The sequence below is a fragment of the Chinchilla lanigera genome, unplaced genomic scaffold, assembly GCF_000276665.1.
Source record: "Chinchilla lanigera isolate Chin_1 unplaced genomic scaffold, ChiLan1.0 scaffold00073, whole genome shotgun sequence".
In the NCBI taxonomy this organism is placed as follows: domain Eukaryota; kingdom Metazoa; phylum Chordata; class Mammalia; order Rodentia; family Chinchillidae; genus Chinchilla; species Chinchilla lanigera.
Genome location: NW_004955474.1, coordinates 3,071,443 through 3,098,672, shown reverse-complemented (window position 1 = coordinate 3,098,672; position 27,230 = coordinate 3,071,443). Strand labels below are relative to the sequence as shown.

Genomic DNA, 27,230 nt, shown 5'->3' with positions numbered 1-27,230 from the left:
GCATAGTGAGACCCTGCCTCAAAAAAAAAAAAAAAAAAGTGAGAAAATAGAAGCAGAATGAAATAAAGACAAGAAAATAAGACAAAGCAAGATATGGTTGGTGCAAAAATGTATACAGTAAGAATTAAGTATTGATAGAGATAGACGAAAAGTTCAGCTCTGAATCTCTTACCAGGAGGAGAAAGGAAAGGTGATTACTGCTTTAAAAATTAACCGTCCTCATTCTCAGCTGGTGATTTTGCTGCTTCCTCGGGGAAAACAAAGCACAAAAATAAGGCAACAGACTTTCCACAGCGCCTCTTTCCCACTGACCCCCATGTGTTCCTGTCTCCTTTACCTCCTTACACAGACTGACGGTACCCCTCTGTGAGGCCAGCCCTTCCCTGTACCTTCCAGCTCCACTGCCTGCTCCGCAGTGTCCTCCAGCAGCCGCCGCTCCCAGCTGCACATCGAGAGTCCCCTGTGGGGGCGTTCCTATCTGCACAAAAAGTTTGCCCCCAAGTCTTTAAGAAGTGAACAACACAGAAGGAAATTCCTTTGATCCTGAGTTCTTCTCCTTGTCTAACCCTAGCTAGATATTTGTACTGAGAACAGTGTTAATCAAAACGGCAACTAGATTTTTTTCTTTCACATTTTGTACTGGCAAAAATCCATTCCTGTTATTGGTTGAAATGCAAAATGGTACAACTTCAGTGTAGCAGGATGTGACAGTATGTATGAATACCACAGGTGATTAGCCTGTTCGTCCATAATTTCAAAGTCAATCCAAGAGAAATACTTGCATGTACAAAATGACAAGTTAAGACTGTTGAAAGATTAATTACAATAGCAAATGTTTGGAAAAATCTTAATTGCCTTTTAGTAACAGTTCTGTTAGACAAATAATGTTACATCATACAGTAAACGTCTTTGCAGTGGTAAAAGAGGATAAGCTTTCTAACCATTGATACAGAACTATCTCCGTTGATAAATTAAAAATGCAAGGTGCTGAGTAACTTTCAAAGTTTCTGAGATTTTATAAAAGAAGAGGGAAATGACTATATATGTTTGGTTGAATTAGCAGGAAGAAACTTTATGCTTTTAATTTTTATTTTTATTAGTACATGTTTCTAATAAATAGTGATTCCATTCATTGTGGGATTTGGTACATGTACAGAGCACATCTTAATTTTTTATATGTCCCCTTCTCCTCCCCTCCCCCTCCCTACATCTCTTGGTTCCCTTCTCATTTGAAAAAGGTCTAATCTTAAATAAAAGCTGTTAAAGTGATTATTCACAAATATTAGGCGCAGAATTGGAAGAAAAGATGTATTCTAATAATTTCCGGGCTGGGTATGGTGGCACATGCCTGTAATCCCAGCACTCAGGAGGCTGAGGCAGGAGGATCACTGGTCAAGGAGTTCAAGGTCAGCCTGGGCTACATAGGCCACCCTGAACTGCACAGCAAAACCGTGTCTCAAAAACTAAATAAAATAATTTCCAGTCTTATTTTCTGTTTTATACTCTCATATACCTTTATGCAAAGCATAAAATGATGTTTCTCAAATTGTATTCAGATATTCTTTGAAATGTAGTACTTAGGAAATTTTTTATTACCATAAAGTGATTGTTTAAAATTTATTTCTAGATCCATATTTATTCTCTTGGAATGACATTATATTGGGGGGCTGATCATGAAGTACCTCAGAGCCAAGTAAGTTAAGTTTTTACATTTGTTATACTTTTTACATTTCTATAGTTTTTTAAAAGTTCCTTCATGTAGTTGTGTATTACAGCACATTAGCAGGCATATCAGCTTTTTTTTTGCTTTGTTTTTTTTTTAGACAGAGTCTCGCTATGTTGCTCAGGCTGTCCTGGAACTCACAACAATCCTCCTGCCTCAGCCTCCTGAGTGCTAGAATTATAGGCGTGAGCCACCACGCCCAGCCACATTGCATTTTTATACTAGTTGTTCATGTCAATAATGTCACCCTTTCAGAAAGAATTAACAAAAAAAAATACTAATGAAATTATTTTCAGGGTATTCTTAGAATTACAGCAGTCACCACCTAGGTTTTAGTAATTCAATCTGTGAAAGAGTTGGCTTCTTAAAAAATTATAGCCATGGACATGGGAGTATATTTCATTTCTTCTAGTTTAATGACTGCTAAGGATTGTAAATATTTTTAATGATCCATTCTTGCACTGAAAGTAAAACTCTTTTGATGCCAAAATTATAATAATAGGGCTGGGGGTACAGCTGAGCAGCATGGTGCCTGCCTGGCAAGCACAAGTTCCTGAGTTTGATTCCAAAAAAAAAAAAAATTATAATAATAGTAACCCTTACTCTACTGTCAGTGCATAGTATGAGACAACATCACTACTGTTTTCTCTTGGCAATTCAGAACCATATTTTGCTACCCCTGCAGCAGAAGGTGTAGATACTAAGTTAACTAACACCTTCTCGGGTGTGAGACTCGGATGACCGCTGAGCCACCTCTAGTCTTTATTTTCAGAGCAATTCTGATTCTTGAATCAGTTTATACCTCAATATAAACATAGTAAATAGTAATTGAAAATTTAGAAATAGTTTTATTTCATCAATGCTAGGGTAACCCATTTAAAATTGGATTTTATTTTAAGTATTTAGAGGTCAAGGCATGCATGGTGGTGCACACTGGTAATCCCAGCACTCAGCAGGCTGAGGCAGGAAGATCACTGTGAGTTCGAGACCAGCTTGGGCTACAAACTGAGTTCAAGGCCAGACTGAACTACATAGTGAAACTGTGTCTCAAAAACACCAAAAAAAGTCAAAACCAAAAATGGATATTTTTTCTTACTAAATATGAGAAGTAAGAAGTATTTTAGGCTTATACTCTCGAGCATTTTAAAATCCATGAAAGATGATTCAACTTCATTGCATCTAATTTTACATCATGAAAAATAGTATATATATATTGTGTCTTCTCATTTTCAGTTCTGTAAATATAAAGTCAAATTATTACTACATCAAGAAACCAAACTTCATGTAAAATATGATCAGTCTATAGTCAAAATTTTAATCTTTTATGATAACTGGAAATAAACTCAGTGTCAATAATGCATAATTTAAATGGGAAATAAAAGCTTATTCTGTGATCAGAAATCATCATTTTGTAAATATTTCACATTAATTTGAAAGTATCCCTTATAGCAGACAGACCCTGCACTGTACACTGAGACGACAGTGGGCCGTCCGTGGAATCCGTGGGGAGGCTGTGAACAGCTAAGTAGTTCACCGCAGTGTGCGCTGTGTTAGAGGAAGTGGACAGGGCTGCAGAAAAACAGCTGGAGCTTCTGATCAGCATGAGGATCAGGACAGGTCTCCAGAAGCCACTCCCTCTAAGCAACAACCTAAAAGATAAAATAATAACTCAACGGGTGGGAAGTTGAAAGGGTCATAAGTGGATATAAAAATTTCAGTTCGCACCAGCGTTGGAGAGTTCCGTATGCTCTACTCTTTACCAATATTTTGTATTATTGGTCTTTTTTATATATTGGGTGAAAGTAGCTATTATTTGTTGGGCAGTACTGGGGATCAAACCTCTGCTCTACCAATAAACTGCACCTTCAGTAGCTTTGTACCTTCTTCTCTGGTTTTTATTTGCATTCTTTTAGTGAGTGATGGTGTTGACCACCCTTTCTTATGCTTAATGGCCATTTGGATATAATATTCCCAAAATTATATTAACTAATAAAAACAATCTCACATTACTGGTTCCTCTGTTTCACCAGATAAGAACTTATAGTTAAGTGATCTTGAGTCACTGTAATACCTGAAATCTTCCACCTTATCGTGGAAATATCAAATTATATTTATATAGAATGAGAATATATCTTACTGAATATTAGAAAATAGGTTATTGCCCTCAAATGGCAAATAGACAAGAACTGTTTTTCAAAGTATTTGAATATTCAAAGAATCCCACTTGTTCATCGAGAAAACAGAGCAGCCCAGCTGCTTTCTCTAATACTTTCTATCTGGGAAGACATATTTTAACCATCTTGTGTAATTTTTTTTTTTTTTTTTTTTGACCAGGAAAAGGTAAAATGCCCTAAGATTTGTCTATGCTAATAAACAAAGAATTCATTTTCTCCATACACTTGAAATGCATTTGTTGTGTTTCCTAAGATTTGTAGACTGGCTTTTCTCACATCAGAAACAAGATTAGTCATACTTTCCATGGCTTTCTCTTTCTTTATTTGCAGCCTATTAAGCTTGGAGACCATCTCAATAGCATACTGCTTGGAATGTGCGAGGACATTATTTACGCTCGGGTGTCTGTTCGGACTGTCCTGGACGCCTGCAGTGCCCACATCAGGAATAGCAACTGCGCACCTTCGTTCTCCTACGTGAAGCAGTTGGTAAAACTGGTTCTGGGAAATCTTTCTGGGGTAAGCTACAGTTCCCGTTGGTAAATACAGCCATATCTTAAGATTTAGTAGCATATCACAGAATTTTCTTTAAAGATGTTCTATAGGCAGCATTTTCTCATTGAAGACTAAGAATGGGAAATGGAATTTCTTTTGCTAATGTCAATTGTTTACTTAAAGCAATACTCAAAATTTAGAAGACGATTGCTGTTGCTTAGTCTCCTACATTTTATGAGTCCGTCCTTCTTTTAGCACTTTCTCCCAGAAAATGCCATAGGATCATACCACACTTAAGCTACAAGTATCAGCTTTTGCCTTCCTGGGCATTTTCCCAAAGACCTTTTAAAGTGGTTCTACCATTGTGAACACCTAGAGAAAAAAAAATTACCATGAAAAATGAGCTTTAGAAATCCTTAAATACATTTTCTTTTCTACTTCTTTATACCGGCTTCTCGGCCAGTCTTTTGTCTGGATCCTGCATGTTTTTCCCAGCCTTTCCCGTCCTCTCCGGACACCAGCATCTGGGTGTGTGGGCAGCATCCACGCTGTGCTTCTGCCAGATGGCCGTAAGGCTTGCACTCTTCTGTTTCCTCTTGTCTTGGGTGTGAAGAGTCCCAAGAATAACAGACTCTTATCTGACACGGCCGCCTCTGCTCTGCGGCCCTTCCACTGTCTTCTCTCCTTTTGCCTTCTCCGCATACCCCTTGAGTTTTCATATCTGCTCTGCATCTAAACTTATCTGCTCTTACCCATGGTGGTCTCTTCTTCGGTGGCTGTAAATCTGTTGCTGTCACAGTGTTTTTCCTGGCTCCTTCTTAAATCTTCTCGCGCATTTAGTTCCCTCGTCTTCGCGCCGATGTTGTATGGCTGCCAGGAACATATCCGAGTTCCACACACTTCTAGTTAATAAGAAACAGGCTCAGGCATCCTCTGGACAATTGGTTTGTAAACTGTCTCCTTTTAAGCCTTTGCAGTTCGTGGGGTGGGGGTTGAGAGTAGAGGCTGAAGGATGGGATTCTTGGCTACCCTTTGACCTTTTAGTTCCTGTTTCGATGTGTTTGTTTTATTTCTACCTTTCTGTTTTTGAACAAATGTAAAGTTAGTAAAAATATGTGAAAACCCTTTATGCAGACCAGTTTGCACATTATTACGTGTGTATTTTTATTAAATCTATGATCAGATGGCCTTGAGAAAAAAAACATTTTAAGGAAATTAAATGTATTTTCACTGCAGAAATTCTCAGTGCCTTTAGTACACTAGACTATAGTACGAGTCTTCAAGAGCCATGAGCATACTGACCAGACTTTCCTTAAACTCATTTGATCCTGGAGGTCCTCTTTAATGGGCCTCTGATGACACATAGATTATTCCTTTACAGATGAGGAAATGGAGTTCCAAATAGCTTTAGCATTTAATTTTCTTATTTGTGAGTCCGGCGGTCTTTCTGTAACACCACATCTTCTGCAAAAAATTGTGTTTTTTGCTCATTTTACTTCTATAATAAAGTGCCAGAAATATTTTTTCTTCTGCCTTTCCATGAAGGAATATTCCTCCGTAGGAATTTTATTACCCCACCTATAATCATTACCTACATGACATAAAAGATCTCTCTCCCTGTGAGATTTGGCATTTAGTTTGGTTTATTATAATATTTATTGTTTATCTGTATATGAAACCTGTACTAGAAGAGATAGGTATGTGAATAAAATATTTGACCTAGATGCTCTTAAACTTCAATTAATTTGCTTAATTATAAAATGCAAACAAGGCTGTGGAAAACAGTAGCAAAATTTTTAAACGTATGAGATTTATGGGGGAAGGATTTAAGTTAGAACTGAATTTTAAAAGTAGTTCTTCGAGGGAAGTCTGTAGGCTAACTAGAAAGTGACCGCAGCAGAGGAAGGTAGCCGTTGGGTGGGAAGGAGCAGGTGCATTCGGGAGCAGTGCTAAGTCTGGCCTGAGGTGTGCTGGGGAGGACAGTGGGACAGAAAGAGTCAGGAGGAATCAGCTTGTGGAAAACTTGCACTTAAAAAGGGAAATCTGTGCTAATGCGGTATTTCCGCCCCACCTTTCCACTGCTCTTCCTAGCGCCCCGGACAGAAGCAACTGCAACAGCTGTGTTTACTTTGTGCCAAGCACTGCGTTACATGATGTGTGTAGTTTGTCACAGTTCTTTATTATAACACCCAAAGAGATACTTTTGTCTCATTTTAGTAATGATGAAACCAAGGCTCAGGATAATTAAAACTTGGCCGTTGCCACACGTGGTAAATGCCTGAGCCGTAACTGGACCTGGGTGTCTCCAACCCAAAGCCCGTGCTTCTAGCTGTTACTTTCCTCTGAGGTTGTTACTGTCCCCAGCAGCTCACAGGATAAATTAGTTTTTCACTTCTGTGAAATTCATTCTGAGTGACCAAAATTCTTGCTTAAGATTACTTAGCGTAGAATTTTTTTAAAAAGTCAGCAGGGCAGCTTACTCTGCTTGGTGCTTACAGTGTTACAATATTTTTACCTCAATTTTGGTTATTTATAAAATAATATTATACTATCTATCCATGTTTCTGAACAGTAGTGAAGATAATTATTTCAGTATTGGTGAGCTGTTTTAAGGTCCTTAGAAGGTTTTTGTGCTGTTTCTAAGTTTATATATAGTACAGGGATAATAACAGCTACCACATGATGTTGTCTTGAGAATAAGTAACATTTTGTAACACTCTAAGGCAGTGACTGTCAAAGAGTACCTATTCACATAACAACTGTTACTAGCGCTCGGCTCCGTGCAGGGATTCACTAGAACATAGACGGTTCACTATCTTTTCTCTCACTGACCCCACAGTGTAATCTAGACTAACATTCATGTAGTTTAAAGGATAGCACTGTTTCAAAAGTACTGCCACTCAAGTCTTCTTAGAGGTAGGAATCATGCTAGAACTTCAGATATACTTTCTTACACAGGTTTTTAATTGATACTAAAACATTTCAATTATGGAGGGATTGTAAAATGTGTGTATGCAAATAAATAAACATATGCATGCTCTGGTGCTACATTTAAATAACTTGGCTTTACCATTTCCTCTTCTATTTTATATCTTGATGTTTCTGCTCTGTTTGGTTGTCTGATTAATGTTCTAACTTTTCATCCTTCATAATATGGAGTTTGACCTACTTTGATGTACTCTATTTTAAATAAATATCCTTGGTTGAAAGTTCTTGATATTTAAGACTACTAAAATATTTTGTGGGGGATTCAGAGATTATTGATTTAAATGTAATTGTTATCTACCAATGTGTGCATTTAGTTTAAAGGCAGCATTTCACAGTTCTGGCAGGCAAGATCTAGAAAATCATTTTTGCAAATAATTTAAATTAGTTTCCTCAATGCATATTTATAGTCGAGAAAGTTTCATCATACCAAAACTAATTGGATTTTAAAATTTTATAACATGATCAGAGATAAAGTAGTTACGGGTTGGAAGGAAAAAAAGGACACTTCAAGTTTACTGTTTTTAAAAGGAACTCAGTATAACTACTACTATTATCTTCCTAATTGTGTTCCCAGTTGGCAGGTATTCTTTGGTAATTGTTTCTCGGGTTTTAATTGCCTGAAGATGAGTTGGCCAGTACTGGCTGTAAAAATCCTATCCAAGGAATACAAATTACAATAAGATGTGGAGTCTCTTTGTAGTAGTATTAAGTCTGTCAGTGCAATACCTTCCAAAAATTGTCTTACTAGTGTCGTTCTGTAGACAATTACTGTGAAACAAAGAGAGATTCTTTTGTCAAACTTGACTTTTGATTACCTGTGTGCAGACGGATCAGCTTCCCCGTAACAGTGAACAAAAGCCTGATCGGAGCCAGGCTATTCGAGACCGACTGAGAGGAAAAGGGTTACCAACAGGTAAGAGGACATTCATAGGAAATTTGTAGGTTGTAACTTTATTATTTCTTTTATGAGATTATACTTACCTGGCTTGGAAATCTAACAGTTTTGACTGTGATTAATTAGAACATAGGATGCAAAGTTGAGGAAGGAACAAACAGACACATTAGCTACATTAATAAGTAAACCCACCGAAGTTATGCAGAAAACATTAATACCGTCAGGACTAGCATAGTAAATTATTTTCCTTTCTAATACTGTTTTTATCAATAATAGCATCATTTACTGTTTTAGCATTGTATTTTATATTAAAATACATTTTAAAGTGTGGCCAAATAGACATATGTATTTGTAAATATAAATATTATTTCAGTAACCAGCATTGCTCTTTCTGTGCCCACATTTTCTGTTCTAATTGTTTACTGATAATCATAACCCACTAAATTGATCTCATGACTAGTTTCATGAGTTGAAGTTATCAAATGCTGCTTTAGTAAATAAAAATGAATGATGAACAGTGGTTTTGTATTTGCCAGTTGCATTTTATAATTATGGGCCCTATAGTAATTATTATATAGATTTTTTTAAAGGAATGCATAGAAACCCCAAATACTTGAAACAAAAATAGGAGAAATGAATTTTAATGTGATAATTTATTTTCAGTGTTAAGTGTCAGGCTTAGGTTAATCTAAGAATGAATTTTTAATTTTGTTAATTATCCTTGTTCTTTTTACTTCTCATTTGTAATACGAAAATCATGATAATCAACATGTTCACAAAAATACTTTGTGGGTGAAATATTTTATTTTGGATTTTGGAGCAAGGGAGCAGTAAATGTAAAAAGAGTTTAAGTATAGTCTATTGAAACACTCTAATTGATATTGTCTGAGAAAAGCTAACATTGAATTTTTAATTTGATCAGTCATCACATAGTTATCCTATTTAAAAATTTATGAGAAATCTTTTTGTGAAGAATAAACATTTGATTATCTAGACCAAGTGTTTTGAAGAGTTTAGAACTCTCATAGTTTTTTTTGTTTTGGTTTGGTTTTTGTTTTTTTTTTTTTGGTACCAGGAATCGAACTCAGGACCTTGTGCTTGCCAGGCAGGTGTTGTGCTGCTGAGCTATGTCCCCAGCCCCTCAGAACTCTCATATCCCAGAGCAAAAAAATACAGTGTAAACAACTGTATTGTTTATGAAGTCAAAGAAAAGTAGTAAAATTGTGTCTAAGGCAGCGATTCTGTAATGGTACAGTTAATTGTCTATTTTGATGCTTCGTGTTACTTACTATGAATAAGGATTTTTTTTTTTTTTCTGTAAAAGTATCTTAGCTTTCACGTAAAAATAAACTGATTTCTGGTTAGATCACATTTCTTTCTAATGCATATATTATTTATATATGGGTAAAAAATGCAAACTAGACTTTTTCTAATTTGCTTTTTTTTTTGAGACAGGGTCTTGCTATGCAGTTCAGGCTAGCCTTGAGCTCACTTTATAGCCCAGGCTGGTCTCAAACTCACAACAATCCTCCTGCCTCAGCCTCCTGAGTCTGGGATTACAGGCATGTGCCACCATGCCCAGCTCTCTAATTTGCTTTTTACAGTGCTTGATGGCAGTTAGAGTATTTTAAATCATTTTTATGTTGGTTTACCATCCCCCTATGTAAAGAGACACACTTTCTCAAAGGTACAAATCCATTTCCCTTCACTATTCTAGGATTTGAGGTAGGATATAATATGAAACTTGGTGCTAAGAATAACAGTAGCTTGTTAATCCATTAAATTTTAAGTTGTTCCCCCACTTTAAAACTAAAGAAACTAACATACTGTCCAAACACAGATTATGAAGGTGTGTCTGAAATGACCAAAAATTAATAGATCCTTAATAGTCTATCCATTTATCTTATTCTCTAGTGGTGATCTCAGAGAATAAAATCTTCACTAGAGAATAAAGTTTTTAGGATTACAATTAGTCACTCAGGAGAAAACAAAATTTTTGTTTATTTTTTTTAGCAGCATTAGATGTCCTTAATACTTAAATAATAGCCTTGCTTGAATCAAATGTAATGGAAAAAGATTCTTCAGGTCTTCTTAGTCATTGCTTTCTGTAATAATATTACTTCACAGAAGCTCTTTTAATTTACCTTTTACACATTTAATAAAGCTTATTTCACAGCCGAAATCAACATAAATATACCAATTATAGTCATTAGTGGGTAGAAGCAATTAGCAGCTAATAGTGGCATGTGCTATTTTTAAAAGGTTAAGATTGAAACAGAAATGATCTACAGAAATCTTCTGGACGCTGGTGCTGCTTTGGGGAGGGGACACTGTTAGTTAGCTCGCACTGGTACTTGCAGCAAAGCAGCCTTTTCTTCCCACATTGGTAGAAAAGTATTCGCTTCAGTGGGCACCACTGTAAAACGTTATGTACTATTAGCCTTAGTTAATTAGGGTCCTGACTGCAGTGTTCAATAAAGAAAGTGTCAAATGGGCAGTGAGATATAAGAATTAGATTAAAATAAGTGAGCAAATGTAGGGATGTCTTATTATAAGCAGCAGATTAGCTTGTCCAATTAGCAAGACCCTGTCTTAAAGTAAAACTGAAAAGGCCCCGAGATGTAGCTTAGTGTGAAGACCTAGGTTCAATCCTCAGTACCACAAAAAAAAAAAGAAAAAAACACGAATGTAGGAGGCGTGGTCTCTTTCACCAGAGGAGTATTTTGTTACTGTTGTTTCTATTTTTCATTTGTTTGGGGGATATTAATACATTGTAATATACAACAAAAAACTCATCAATTAAATTTAATGAAATTGTTCAACTACAAGTAAATCACCTTGAAGTGTCTTGTATCTTACTTCTGAACTCTATCACTAAGTGAAGGCCTAGACGCGTGAGCTGTTTGCCCTGCCTTATTCCTTGACCCTGCCACTGCTGGTAAAATGGCTTCACTAAGCAGAAAGAATCTCCTGCCGGGCTTATGGTGGAAACCTACACCGTGATCAGATCACCGTGATAGTGCTTCAGAACTTTGGGTTTGTTGATAATATCAGGTGTTTTTTAATGTACTTGAACACATGTGTGAGGACAGATGGGGAACTGAGAAGCCTCTTGTGATACTGAAATGTTGTCTTAAAGTTAATTTCTACAGAGATGCTGGGACTCTTTGGGTCTTTGTGTGAGGGGAGGGCTGAAGGATGATATCCAATTAGGGATAATGTTAATCAGTAGGACAAAAATAGTTAAAACACAGTATATAAGGAAGATATTTTCCAACTTAAATAAATGCAGTTTATTCTAATAATAAGATACTTTATATTCTTAAAATCTCTTACTGTAGCTCTTCAATGTATATTTATTGTTTTCCATTTAGGTTTTAGTGTGTTGTGCTAAAATTGTTTTCCAAAAGGAAAATGTTTGTGATTTCATATTAAATTTGGATGCTTATAATTTTGTGTAATTTAATTTTATCTGTAACCTCTCTGAACTCAGAGCCCCACATGTGAAATCTCCTTGTAGTCACCATTTTTCCTATTTTGAAAAATGTGATATTTTTTAAGTAAGTTTAAGTCTAAAACACTTATGGCAGATCTTCTGGTGCCTAGTTTCCATTATTCCCTCTCAGAAAGACTTTTTAAAATCCCCCCTCAATAGATAATTATACGCTTAGGAAAACAAAGCAGAAATAGAAAATGATAACAGAATTTAAAATTTTATGTTGCCCTTCTTCAGAAGAGCTCAATATAGTGCATAGCAATTAGTTCATGTGTCCTGCCATCCCTCAAAAGAAAACAGTGAATTACATCCACATTCTGTTGAGTGTCTGGCCCACACTGATGAGTGGAATAGAAAGCTCGTGTTAAAGCCTAGCCTTGTTGATAGTAATCTTTCTGGTATATTATGTTTCCTAAATTGAATGTTAAAAGTTTCTAAAAGCTGTGTAATCAGCCCATTCTGTTAGCATTCTTTTGGAATCAATTCAATTAACAGCTGCATATATAAAACAAGACATGGTCCTTATGTTATTGTTCCACTTGGGAGTGGGAGTGAGGAAGCTAGTGGGAGTGACGCCAGATATACACCACAATGGACAACTTTTATACAGTGAGATGTGTGTCCTAATACACTCGCTTTTGAGCACAGTAGGAGGAACTGTGCCAGGACAGAACAATATCAAGACGTGTTTCTTTCTCCTGAAATCATTCTAGAGTACTCTGACGGCATTGCTTTCAGCAAAAGCATTCGCTCAATTTCCTGTCATCACTGTGGGTACTAAGCACAGCTATCAGAGGTGCTCAGTGATTCCACTGTTCAGTGCCTGTGAGGTAAAATGATCCTAATAGCCTAACACATATTTGGAGAGATTTGGGAAGTATTTGAGTAAGTTGCCTTATGTGTGGTCTCAAATAGCAATTATTACATGACCTTGGTGTTAACGACAAAACATGATCTTCGCTGTTATGGGACTTAATAAACACCAGCCCAGGATTTATACAGCTAGGTTCTGTATTTGAACTTCCATTTTCTGTGACTTTAGTAAAGAAATTACTGCCTAGTCTTTAGCAGCATAAAGCAGCTCACTTTATTTAGTAAGATTTGTAGTATTCAGAACTGAATCATTATTGCTTTATATTATACAATGTATTTTACTTTACTTAAAGAAACCTCTTTTGAAGAATATAATTTTATCAACCTGTGAGGATTTGGTTAGGCAAATGTGTTGCCAGTTGTTTAGTTGAAAATAATGCTGTTATTAACATGGCAAAATGCAGTGATACTTCTGTGAGACAGGAACATACGATTGAAGAATGGTGTGTTTGTAGCAGCTGAAGTCCATTTCTGTACTGTGTACATAGATGCCTGCCTAAGGGTGTGTCTCCTTTTTCTTCCAAAAAGCACACGAAAGCAGTCCTAGGCTAATGAACCCAAATCAGAAACTAGCATTTAGCTCAAAGCGTCTTTCTTGCCACTTCCTTTTTTCTTTTTCCATGCGTACTGTCTCTTCCTTTTTTCCTTTTGTGATTCATGGCTCATAAAATTCTCACAGCCCGTCTCTGACGGCTGCACGCCTGTCACTCTGAATCTTGTCTCACGCTTTGTCAACTTGGTCTAGTTTCTTCAGGAAGATCACTACTCTCCTAGCTTCTTTTCTAGGTACTTTTTCTATTATACTTTCTTGGGCTATTGGCCACCACAAAAGACCTTAATATGCCTCAAAACCATCTTACATAAATGCAAATAATTGTCATAAGGTTTTAAATTACCTGTCATAATCTGATTGTCAAATGTAGCAAATCAAAGCATAGCTAAATTTGAGTATTTTGTAGAAATAGAATAGAAAGTTGCTGCAAATTTTCAAATAAATTTTCACTTTATATTGCTTTATGTAAAATTATGTTATTAGATTTTTTAATTTGTATAGAAATGTTCATATCTAATTAATTTGCACTAAAACAGTAAAAACCTAGCATATTTAAAACAATAGTTACCTAAGAGCCACCTAATTAGCATTTAGCTTTAGGCCCTGTATTGGCTGTCTGAAGACACCATGACCCATCAATGCATTGTTAGTAAGTACTGATGACCTAAAAGAGAATAATACCTGCTACAAATGCAGTAACCTCAGAATGTATTTGGAAAGTGATCTGTTTACGTTACAGTGAAGTTAGGGTGGACTTCTTGGAGACAATCATATTTAAAATAAAACTATAGGATGAGAAGCAAGTATGCAAGATCCAGAGTACTGTTCAGAGCAGCAGAGAAGTATGTGCTATACAGAGACCCTTATGTATTAAGAGTGCTTAACAGAATAAAATTTGTAGCCTGGATGGAATTAGGTAAATAGAAACAAATCCAGAAAGGATTTGTGGGAGATCTAAAAGAGTTTAGATTTAAAGTCCTTTAAGTGATATATCTTTAAGATTCATTAAACAGAATAGTGGCATCATGGAATTTACATTTTAAAAAAAAATTGGGGCGGCTAAATGGAAGATAGTTGAATAAGAAAGTAGAAGCAACGCAAAGCCTCTCTGGAGGTGACTGCAGTGATGTAGCCAAATGATAGTGTTAATCTGGACTAAAGTGACGGCAGTGAAATTGGAATGAAGCACACAAAGTTAAGACATGTTTGAGAGTTTAAATAGCCAGCATTTAATCATGAATGTGACAGGGGCCCTAAAGGAGATGACACATTTTTGTTTTGAGCAAGTAACTGGATAATGGCACCACTTACTGTAACAAAAGGTGGAAGACAATGAACAGTTCTGGATGTGGGAAGCAAGAGATCAGCTTTAAGCATGTACAGTTGGCGATGCTTCTGTACTATACTAGAAGTTCAGTTATAGAAGATTGGAGCATCCAGAGGCGGTCAATGCTAGGAGTATAAATTTGAAAGCTGTAAGAATGTAAATTTGGGAAGGGTTTGGTTTGGTCTGGTAAGATACTATGTTTATTTACTAATGGAAACAGCTCAGTAAAATGGGGGAATGTTGAAGACATAAGCAGATAGCATAGAAGTTAATAAAAAAATAAAATTTTTGATAAAATAAAAACAGATGGGAATCCAGAATATATGTTGGAGACTGGCCTTCAGCTGGCTGGAAATCTCATCCTTGCAACAACAGGGAAAAGATCTGCAGACACAGATAGACATATAGAATTAGTCCTGAAAAGATGAGGAAGCACTTCTCTCACAGCTTCGGTTTTCTTGCTAGAATATGAAACAGGATCATCAGCTTAAAGAGTAGAAAGTTAAGGTGAGAAATTTGAAAAATGAGGACAAGTGAATTAGTCCTAGTGGAAGTGAGTGAATCTACTGTTAGCACACAGTATTGAGTGGCCAGCGTGACTGTCCATGGGTTTATGGTGTTGGTAAAAGATCCACTTGTTTAAATGTTTTCCAAGCTTTGACTATTTGATGATAGTCAAGGTAGTAGAAGAAGGCAGATGGTTGCATTTATCTGTGGCTTATGATTCTTGAATCTTTTCAATTCTCCGTTAATCTGTTGATGTATTCTGTCAATTTCCAAGAATATCTCTGTTCTCTAGTCAATAAAATTTTAAAGTAATGAGTTTCAAAATGTCATTCATTTACCAGTATAACTTCTATATAACATAGACATGTTTGTCAATTTTAAAATTAGGTTAGAAACTAGTCTGTGACAGTCTGTTTGCATATTTATGGTATATTTCTTGGTGTTCTCTGTATGAACGTTATCCATCTTTGCAACTGAGTAGTTCTGCAGAGGAAAATGAGACATAAAAAAAGCATCATGTTTGAATCTAATTCTCAAGTGGGCAGTTGTTGCCATTCTGAGTTCACTTTTTCTAAGATTTTTTTATTAAGATAAAATTTTTGGTAATGGAATCAGTTTATAGGTGTTGCCTGGAAGATAAAATCAATGTCTTCAAATGAATTAATAAGCAATTTGTTATTGCTTGGAAGGTTTTAGTTATTTTGTGTCACATAGCAGGCAGGCTATCAAAGAGAAGTCACAGAAAGTAGCAGGGAAATCATCAGTGTTTATGGCCTGTTGTATCAGTAACTTTAAGGTATTTTTCTATATATTTTTTTCCATTCATGGACAGACATGCTTTTTTTGTTGTTGAATCTGTGTATTCACAAAGTTAATGGGCATTTTTGGTGAGACTCCAAGTATTTATAGACTGCTGCCTGAAAACAAGTAGAATGGGTTACTGGTTTTAAATGCTTCAACAACTAAAGAATAAGTAAGAATTGGTATTCTATTCCATTTGACAAAAATTAATACATTATGATTTATTGTTGTTGTTGTTTGTTTTTATTTTTGTTTTTGAGACAGGTTTTCACTATACAGTTAGGCTAGCCTTGAACTTACTTTGTAGCCCAGGCTGGCCTTGAACTTGCAATGACCCTCCTGCCTCAGCGCCCTGAGTGCTAGGATTACAGATGTGCACCACCACACCCGGCAACATTATGTTTTAGAGGGAAAGCCTATTTTAGTACATCATGGTCTGCCATTGAAAAATTTGGTATCTTTCATAATTTAATTGTAACTAAATTACCTGGATTTCAGACACTATAAAAATGTTTGAAAAACATACCTAATTCTAATAAAATTTTGAATTTAACAATTCCAAATGTTATGACCTTATTTGTATCCACAAGATAGCAAAAATTCATTGTTTCAAATATTTTTATTTAAAAGATCAGGATATACTAGCTTTTTATGCTTAAGTAATATATGTTTAAGTTACACTTTTAGAAGTTAAAGGAGGACACAGTATATTCTATTATTACCCCCAATCGTTTCATGGATAATTAATATTGTACCAAGCCAGATAGGATCTGCAACTCTTATCTGTTTTAAAATTAATTAATTCCCCTTTGATAATAAAATGCTGCTCAAAGAGTAAGTTCAACATCCTGTTTATTAGGTAACAAACATTGGGCTGGGAGTATAGGTCAGTGTGCTAGTATGTGCTAGGTCCTTGGTGCGATCTCCAGCACCACAAAAATGAGAAGGGGAATGGAGGGGAGGGAATTGGGCCATGAAGGTTGTGCAAATACAGCATGTCTTTCTACTTCTGTCACCATCACCACCATCCTCCTTCATCTCTGATCTTCCATTTACAGAAGTTAGGAAATTACGCCACTTTCATTGTCACTAATGGGTACATTCCAATTTATTTTCTAAAAATTCTGTGCATACATGATAGATTCTTATCATTCCAGGAAGAAGCCCTACCTCTGATGTACTAGACTTACACAAGCCTCCATTCTCTCATCAAACCTTTCTTAACAAAGGGCTTAGTAAATCTATGGGATTTCTGTCCATCAGAGACACTCAAGATGAAGAAGATTATCTCAAGGACATTTCATCTGACAATAATTCTGGACATGAGGATTCTGAAAATACCTACTCCTCAGACCAGTTCAAAACTAGTGGCGCTCAAAAAAAGGTTGTCCCCAGCATTGATGCGCTTCCCAAAAGGAAGATTTGGGCTTCATCCATGGACTTGCTATCTTCACCTGACAGAGACTTCTCTCCTGGAGAGATCAGCAGGTCCCAGCGCTGCCGCCCTGATGGTGTCACAGGGCAGACGTCAACGACCCCTAGGAGAAGAGAGGCCAGGTACTCCGATGGAAGCATAGCCTGGGATACCTTTGGCCCTCAGAGAGTGAATCCAGCATGTTACGCGCGAGAATTGCCCACTTCCTCAGCAATATCGAGTGCTTTGGACAGAATTCGAGAGAGGCAGAAGAAACTTCAAGTTCTGAGAGAAGCCATGAATGTAGAAGGTTAGTAATTTTGTGTGTGTCTGAGAAAGAATTGAACCAAAATATTTAAAACTGTGTTTGGAAATAAACAGTTACTAAATCATTCCACAGTCGTATTTCCACTGGCAAGCCTCTGTGTCCAGGTTACGTTTGCTGCTTCTCAGTTTCCAGTCTCCCTCCCACCGACACCTAGTCACGGTCTCCACTTGTGCCAAGCCATCCCTGTGCGCATGCCAGGTGCTAGTTCCTGTGTGCTCTCTTGGTCTTTTGGTCGTGTGTTTCCAGACTAAGCTTTCCAAGGGCAGGAGGCGTGTTTTCCACCTTGCGCACTCTCTCGTGGGAGGCTTCAGGACGTAGCTGGCTCTTGCGAATGAGTAGCAGCAAATCAAAATCCGCAGTCCCAGGGAGATGGAATGGTGTGGGGATGGTACGCTGGCTCCATAACCACCAGCTTAAAAATACGTTTCAGGGCACAGCTCCAGGAGCGAAAGATTTCTTCCATCTGAAATAAAGTTTGGAATCTATACTTCTAAAATTAGTGATAAGGTTTATGGATTTAGAGTCAGCCTAGATTTGGCTTAGTTCCCCCTTTTAGTACCTGTGTGACCTTTAACTTCAGCAGATGGGTGAATGCTTCAAGTCTAAGTTATTCAATCTAGAAAACAGGTCTGCAAAAATAAATCAGTTTAAGTTAAGTGAAGAATCTAGAGTGATGAAACAAATTATTACATTTTATAGAACAACTTTATACATGGTAAATTCTAGCTGGGCATCTTGGCATATGCCTGCAGTCCCAGCATTCAGGAGGCTGAGGCAGGAGGATTCAAAGTTCAAGCCCAGCCTGATCTAGAAATGGAATTCAAGGCCAACTCTGTCTCAAAAGAAGCAAAAATCAGTAGATAGTAGATAGATAAGTAAATGGTAAGTTTTCATCATTCCAGGGTTATGCACCGTTTCAAAAAACACCTGATTCATGAAAAAAACAATATATTGAATGGAATAAAATTACATTTGAGACCCAGGAACAGGACCTATGTTTAGAATAGATGCAAGAGAAAACAAGAGAATTTTCAGTTATACTTCTATACACTTTTTAAGATTAAAATTTCATAACTGCCCTTGTCTCCTAGACAAACTCTGTTACATAGCAGATTAAAGGGAATTTTACAGTGCTTTCTAGAGAAGAGTGACATAATTAAGGACCACATTTATCTTGAAGATCATTGTTCCCGTACAGGTTCCTCAACTCGTAGATTACTTTTAGAATATTCTGCTAAAAGCCTGTTTCTCTATTGTTTAAGTTTAAGCAGAGCTGACTCAGAATTGTGGTTTACTAAAAGAAACTTGGCAATTATTTTGTCAATTCTGAAGTTACAGGTTAGTAAAGCATTTGGAAGTATGGAGGAAATTACTAGATACTTGCTTGATATTACGGGTTTGTGTAATATTATAAAACTTTTTTTGGCAGTGCTGATCCCAGGACCTCATTCATGGTAGGCAGGTGCTCTTCAATGGAGCTACACCCCCATCCCTCTTATTCTTATTTTGAAACAGGAAATCACTAAGGTGCTCATACTAGCTTTAAACTTGCAATCTTCCTGCATGAGCCTCCCAAGAAGCTAGGATTATAGACACGTGTCACCGTGCTGTACTATAACATGTATTTTCAAAAGCACTAGCCAACTTTATCAAGTGGTACTATCTGTTCTTCATCTGAAAAGATTGAAAGTCTTGCAAAGGAAGAAAATTTAGAAATTAATTTCCTCAGAATTTTATATTTAATGTTGGGAATTGTGACAACAAGAGCAAGCAATTCTCTTAGCTCAGAAGTCTCCCATTTCAGAAGTTACACATCATACCTGTTTAGTGTTGCATAGTAGCTGGGATGGGAATAGTACTTTAACCTAGACTTCTTATGAGCATCCCCTCATGGAGACATTAAATACAGAAATCATGTCTACTGTGACAAAAGACAGCCTTCAGTGATTCTAACAGAGAAAACCATCATGGTCTAAAAGTCTAAATAGTGAAGATACATACCAGTCCAAATGAGTGTTTCCAACATTGTGCATAGGTTGTGCCCTATCTTTTCTTTTTTTTCTTTTTTTTGTTTTTTTGTCTTTTTGAGACAGGGTCTCACTATGCAATTCAGGCTGGTCTTGAACTCACTTTGTAGCCCAGGCTGGCCTGGAACTCGCAAGCATCCTCCTGCCTCAGCCTCCCGAGTACTGGGATTACAGGCATGTGCTACCATGCCTGGCTATGTGCACTTCTCTTAAAATATTAATACCAAAAATAAAATAATTTCTAAAGTTCTCAAGTGTGATTTAATTTCAAAAAGATTATTATTCCTTAATGTTTGGTAAGTTAATTATATTGTGAGGGGCTGGGGGTTTAGCTCAGCCGCACAGCACGTGCCTGGCAAGCTCAAGGTCCTGAGTTTGATTTCCAATCCCAAAAAAAATCATCATAATAACATTGTGAAATAGTGCAATTTAAGGAATTGTTTTTACACTTGAACCCTTTTGGAGAGTTAAAAAGGAAAGAAATTTGGGAAGATGTTTAATCTGCTAAATTACACCGTAATTGTCTATTTTGTATGTTTTGTTTGGGTGGGTGATTTTTATCTATAACAAAACATTTCAGACTGTACAGTACTATGTGACCCAGCTACCTTATCAAGCAATGTGTGTGCACGTGTGGAAGCATGAACAAACCTCAGGTGGACCAGCTTCTTCCCACATGTGCACATATCTCTGCAAGGTGATCCGTCGTCTTGATGAGCCTTATTTGCCCCACACGTAACTACTTAGGAAAAATCATTTCCAGATTTAGATTTAGAAATTTTAGATTTGTTACAGGAGATAACAAGCAAAGGGAAAGCTTTCTTTTTAAAAATAAAATATGCCTTGAATTGTTGGATATAGAACAGTTTCTATCCTGAAACCCTTCTTTGCCATTATTGAAAATTTTTCTAAAGCGTGCTCCTGTCTCGCCAGAGGATATTTTAAGACCCAAGTAAACAAAACTGGAAAGTGTTGGTTTATTGTGAGAATGCGCCACTTTCAAGAAACTCCCATTGTTATATTTGCAAGCAGTAATCAATTATGCTTGCTTGAAAAGAAAAGCATTGTTTAAAAGGAATGTTTGAGATTTGGAATTCAAAAGGAATAAACCTTATTGGTTATTTAGTTGAGAAACTTGCTGGTCTTATGCTGTACTGTCTTCTAAAAGTGAAGTAATTTGTGTTAGCTGTGCAAACGAAAGTGCAGGTTCCTAATATGAAGATATTGGGGCTGGGGATGTAGCTCAGTGGCACAAATGCCTGTCTGGCAAGTGCAAGGTCCCGAGTTCGATTCCTGGTACCAAAACAATAATAAAAAAGATTTTAACTATTATATAAAGAAAAATAAAAAATAATGTAAATTTCATTTATCTCATTTAATTCTCCTAAAAAGTAGGCTCTATAAATCCCTTTTACATGTGATAAATCATGCAAAACTGTGGGTGTCACTATACATTGACATATCTTTCTAATACTTGTATTTTAAAATAAGTGCACTGTATAAATTTATAATCTTTAATTTATTAGTTGGTGATGGATCTAAGTAATTTAGAAGCAGGTGAGGTCTTAGGTTTCATGTTACACAAACATATTCTTGGGCTAGGGAAGATTTAGTAACTTGTTAGTGATAGAATACTCATCATTTTGGGAATTGTAGCTTCTCCGTCATGGATTTCAAAGTTCCAGTCTGAAGATTTCCGAGCACATATTGCTTCAATATTTTTTTAAAGAAGCATTCCAATGTTCGTTGAGCTAATGTAACAATGAGATGAAATGGCTGTGTTTCAGTTTGTTTGTCTGGGTTGGCAAGAAGAGTCGTTGAACTAGACAGCGTGATTGTCATCTTCACCTTCGGATGTGAACCCTTTCCTTAGCCAAGGATGCCAGCCAAATAGCGCAGGGGAGACCAGTTTTAAAATCAAGGAGTTTGGAGCTGAAAGGAATCTGGCTACGATTTAATGCAAACAGTTCATTTTCAGAGACCCAGAAAAATAACTGGTTTGCCAAATGACATTCATAATTCATAACAGACCTGTACTTTTAATCCAGATCTCTTGAGCCCTATTAAAAAATTTGTCCATACTGATTTTAAGAGGAGATCACATGTGTTTTAAACACATTGTTGGGAAGACTTTTTTACTGCTGGAAAAGTTGAACATTCAACTAACCACCTAACTAACAAAACCCTGAAGTCTCTCCGTAGTAATATTATATGTATAATTTTTAATGCACTGACGCAAGATAGCATTATAAAAGAAAGCCTAAAAAATGAGACTTTTTTGATCTTTCTAGAGTAAATCAAACTGTCGAGGCCTTAGGATGTAGCTCCATGTTGCTGGATACTCTTTATGGTAGTGTTTTGGTGGCATTTGACCATGGTGTAGCTTGAATGTGGCTCACCCTACAGCTGATGAGAAGAGGCTATAAACTCTCAAAAGGCAGTGATGGGCAATGCTCACACTGACCTCTTTGGGAACAGGTGAGAGTGAGGAACAAAAAGACCAAGAAAGAAATTGTAGTTGAAGTTTGCAATTAACAACGTAAGATTATTACTATATTAAATTAGCAACACTTACGCCTTCAGATCTCTTTATAAAGCAGTAGGGAAGAGGACAGAAAAACATAACTTGGATTTCTCCTTTCGCCCCCTCTCGCTCCCTTTCTCTCTCCCCCTTCACTGTTCAGCTTTTTTCACCTCTGCATAAAACTGTCTTGTCCTTTCTTCCTTATTCCCAGCATGTTCTTCTCTACCTCTTTCTACTGCTTCTCAAAACCTAGCAGGTTGTCAGTTTTTTAATAGGAGTGTGTCTGACAGGTGTCTCTGTCTCCCTTATGATGCAGTCGTCACACCCTGCCCCTCACGCTGTGCTTGGCAGGAGAGCCCTCACTATGAGAGATCGACCTGGAACTAGTACTGTGAGTGTGGTATGACCCGTACTCCCACACCCTGGGTGGGGACCGTGAATAGTATTTTGCTTCCAGTGGTTGAAACTGCTCCGCATTCTTTGCAATACAGTGCCATGAAGGAAAATATGGAGAACATACAAAACTATTGTCTACAAAAGAGGCTATGGTTAACTGTTATTTATTTAATGAATTATTAGTCAGTTCACTGTAGCTCAAAATTAAATACTGCTTCCTTCCTTCAAGTGCTGTGACCTCTAGTCCTAGCCTAATTGTGTTATCCTGGTACAGCCCTGTGATCACAACTTAAAATCTGTGCTGTGCAACTAGAATATATAAACCCTGAATGGAAGGAGCATTCTCTGCCTGTGCAGTGCAACTCACTGGGTTGTTGGATGATTGTGACATGGCTGTGCCCCTGAAAAACTAGTTTATTTAAATTTACATAGCCACACTGACCCGTGGCCACCAGCTTAGACAATACAGCTTCAGACCATTCCTGCAGAAAGCTATTCCAGGGTAGAGTATCAGCACTGAATTGAGGAAGCACTCATTTAGAAGCACTTGAGAAGAGATGAACAGTAAATTGTTCTTTAGTTTGAATAAGAGCACAACTGACATCTCTTAATTTAGCCAAATGGAAAAAATGAAATTTCATTTTCAAACAATAATGGAAGTTAAAGGTGCAGCCATTACAAACGCTCCAGTATCTGCATTTGTAAAAGTGTAATACTGGCTTTTGGACTGACAAAATAATATGTTACCTTGTTAGACAGTGGGGGCCTAATTTAAATCTCACAGTACTATTTTTATAGACCCACTTTGGGCTTTCACTTTGCCACCTGTGAGAAGTATAGAAGAAATACTGTAAATGGTTCTTTACTAACAGTGGATGTCATCACAGTTAGTGAATATGTCTTCACTTCATCTCAGGCCCTATGTCTCTCCGGTGCAGTTTCTCTCCCTGCCACGCAAACCTGAGTACATGTCTCTGTTCTATCATCTGAGCACCAGAAAAGTTTAGATCCCCATACTTACAGCTCTCTGCAGTTGTATCTCTCCTGTCATCCTTGAGCATTTGCCAACTTCCTCATTCTCTCCTCCCTTTCTTACTTCGCTGTTCTCCCTCCCTCCTCTTTGTGTGTAGATGCAGAGAGAAGTAAATGTGTGTGTGCACACTCGTGTATATAAAGGAATTCCTACCTACCTGTCTGTTTGGAGGTCATTTTATATTTTCATCTTTTATTCTTGCAGCCGTACCACCTTAAGACTGTCAGGCAGTGCCTGGTTCAGAACGCTTTCACCTTTCCAGTTTAGAGTGATGGCTACATTTTTTCACTGAGATGATTTCTTTTGTGTAGCTTATTTCTCCTCCTGCACACCTCACACCTGACCTGGTCTAATTCACAGTCATATCCTTAGCATCTGCCGTTACACCTGTGCACATTTAATGGGTGCTAACTAAGTGTTGGTTAATATAATCTGAGTATCACAAGATGGCTGTTAAGGAAATTTTAGTTTATTTAATGGTAGTTTTCCAGATATGGATACAGTAATAATTTCTACTCAGTTACACATATAGTGAGAAGAAATTCCAGCTCCTTTTCTGTTTTGTCCAACAGTAAAATCACATACTCATCAACCATAAGCTAACAACCAATAGCAAATTGAATCAGTTTCCTATGAACTCTATAGTCTCTGAGAGCTCTAGAAGGGTCAAGGAAGTAGAACAAAAATTACAAGATACTAGAAGAGCACGGGCCCGAGTCATAGACCAGATATGTGATTACCACATTGCACAGGACTGCCATGGAGGGAACTGGAGATCTCTCCTTACTCTAGTCCTGCCTCTGGACAAGTTTGACGGAGATCAGTTCACAGTTTCTAGTTTCTCCATACACCCTGACTCACGTGCATCTCACTTGCGTATAGTCATATTTGCATGAGCTTTGCTTTTCCAAGTTAAAAATTTTATTCATCAGCCCTTCCTCTCAAGGGCCTTGAGATCATATTCTGTTCTAAAGCATGCTGTAATTTAGAATGTGAAATGCATGAAAGTGCCATGTCTACTCTCCAGAAGTTAATCTCCTAAACAGGAAGCTAGAAAAAGCACTTAATATGTGAATACATGGTGATATTACTTGCATGTCTCTGCTTTGTTTGAAAAATGAAGGTTTTTTTAATTTATTAGGGCTCATATCCTTAAAAATGTGAAGCTTTAAGAATGTTGTTCTGAGCTACAAAAGTACTTATTTTAAGTCAGTTCTCTGCAGCTTGTGTCTGTCACTAGAGCCACGTAGCATAGGTAAAGAAAGGCGAAGCTAAAAGCAGCTATGTAATTCCTATTGTTGCCTTTGCCATCACCTGAGTTGTACTTTCCGCATACTGCTTGTCTGAGCATGAATATGTGTCACCTGTAAATGATGTTTTTAGATTACAGTGTGTGCAGGCTTGGATTTATTTCAGTGTGAAAATTGCAGACCGAAAATAGCTTAATGTAAGCCTAAAATATTATGCAAGACTTCATAATTGGAGTCTAATGTCCTAAACATGTACAGCGTTTGTGGTGACATGCATATTTTTATATATTTAAGTGCTGAGTGTGTTATGTGATGGTGAAAATTGTGGCCTCTTAGTTGTCAAGAGCTCAGCAAAACACTGACCTTCTGGAAACTATTTTTTATTGTCACTGTATAAAGAGACTCAATAGGATAGTGAGTACTGTTTGATTACAGAGTCTCTATAAACGAACTTAATATCCAAATCTTAATTCTTGAAGCCATTCTACTTTAGTCCCTAGTCTTTTCATTCTCTCATTACTACTCTACATAATGCTTTTAGGAGAGACTGTTGTCATACTTGCTTTATGTATATGTATAGTATAAATTTTTCTGTGTACCTGGACTGATTTTACCTTCGCATTTGCTCTTTTGTACTCATTAATATTTCAGACATTGTGATTCTTTCATAAAACTTTTGCTTCATCTAAAAACTATTCACAGGAAGTCAAAATAAAGGAAGCTATCTAATGACATAGGAATAGTCATGATTCTAAATGGCCCCTCCTACAGAGATTTGTACATTGCAAGCTTCATTAAGGAGAATGGTTACTGAGAAAAGAAATTTTCAAACCAACAAATTAAATAAGACTAACTTTATCCCACAAAAGGCAAATACATTCAGATCTGTAGTTGTAATGGTGAAAACTCCAATTTTTCCTATTATGGTTATAACATTACAGTGAAGGTAGCCACATGTGCATTTTATAAAATGTATATTTGAGTGTTATTCATGGGTCCATTGCATGTGATTCGAAAGTTCTAGCACTCAGAGAATTTCATAGTTTTCTATAAATTTATAAAAGCAACTTTTTAGTTTAAAATGGTATGATAGTTTCTGGTTAAAATAATAAATCACCAGGTTTTGTTGACACTAGGAAAAGTATATGAAGATTTATGATACTGTTTGTTATGTGCCTGTTTGAATCATTGCATAATTATTGCTTTTCTTAAAAATCACCCAGTTGAGGCTGCATGGGTAATATAAATGTGGACTTTATATACAGTACAGTACTGCTCTGCCATAAAGAAGGATAAACGAGACATTTTACGGTATATGGGTGCACCTTGAGAAGAATATAATTTTAGGTGAAATGAATTGGACACGCATGTTTAAATAACAAATTGTTTCTCTTGTGTGAGAAACCCAAAGGGTAAGTAAGAAGCAAAATGAAGGATAGATATTGGGAAGTAGGGAAAAAATGTTCACATGGGGAGGGGAACAGGGATAAAAACAAAAACAAAGCAAAAATGTATGAAAAAAAACCAATAAAAAACCAATAGAAACAGTTTTGTAAATGGTGAAGGTAAGGAGGATTGAAGGGAAGGAAGGGGATGGGGAAAAAAGAATTAAGATATAGTATGTACACGCACAAATTCCCTGTGCTGAATGTGATTATTATATGTGATACAATATACCAATAAAAATTAATTTTTAAAAAGTCACCCAGTTGCTATCACTTTCCTGCAGTCGGGGTAAAATGGAAAGTCATACATTAAATACAGGTAATACACCTATTTGGGATGTATGGTTCTTCCAAAAATTAAAAAAGAAAAGTTGTTAATAATGATAGGACATTCCATTGAAAGTTAAGTGTGGGCCAGAAGTGTAACTCAGTAGTGGAACACTTGCCTGGCATGCACAAAGCCCTGGGTTTGATACCCGGTATCACCAAAAAAAAAAAAAAAAACAAGAGGAAGGATGAGAGGCAATTAGATACTACATTTCTTCTGCCGCCTGAACAGAGGAAGATCGCTTCTGTTTGGTCAGTGTCGACTAAACACCTTTACATATATGGGTCATCTCAGACTCAAGAAATGTTCCTGTCCAAATAATCTGTAAGCATAAGAAATGTACTTCTCCATAGGTACTCTTGCACTTATAATTTTATAACAATACCTGGAAAAGTTACATTTATTATTTAACTCAGAAAAGGAAAATCCACACTCATCTTTTTTTGTCAGCATGACTGAGTACTACATTTTGCCCTAGGACTTTAATCTTTTTTTTTTTTTTTTTTTTTTTTTTTTAGGACTTCTTTTTTTGAAGGATGCTTCTCTGATTTTCATTTATTTTGAAGATTTGTGCCTCGCCACCTGAGCTTTTGTGTGTTCGGCTCTTTCTCGCCTGTGCCCCCTCCTCCCTCCCTCCCTCCCTCTGGGTCTCTCAC

The 27,230-nt window shown here is 36.8% G+C and overlaps 1 protein-coding gene across 13 annotated transcripts in view; it reads left to right on the top strand.

Moving 5' to 3' along the window:
• Ptpn13 (protein tyrosine phosphatase, non-receptor type 13 (APO-1/CD95 (Fas)-associated phosphatase)) overlaps positions 1–27,230 on the top strand; it is a 152,412-nt gene that overhangs the window by 41,848 nt on the left and 83,334 nt on the right. For 12 of the 13 annotated variants that reach the window (XM_005401354.2, XM_005401349.2, XM_005401347.2 and 9 more), the window contains exons 3-6: positions 1,628–1,693; positions 4,228–4,413; positions 8,203–8,290; positions 16,987–17,553. In XM_005401354.2, coding sequence (XP_005401411.1) covers positions 1,628–1,693; positions 4,228–4,413; positions 8,203–8,290; positions 16,987–17,553 — 907 coding nt within the window. The remainder of the gene's footprint in view (positions 1–1,627; positions 1,694–4,227; positions 4,414–8,202; positions 8,291–16,986; positions 17,554–27,230) is intronic. The other variant, XM_013502743.1, reaches the window with a different exon arrangement.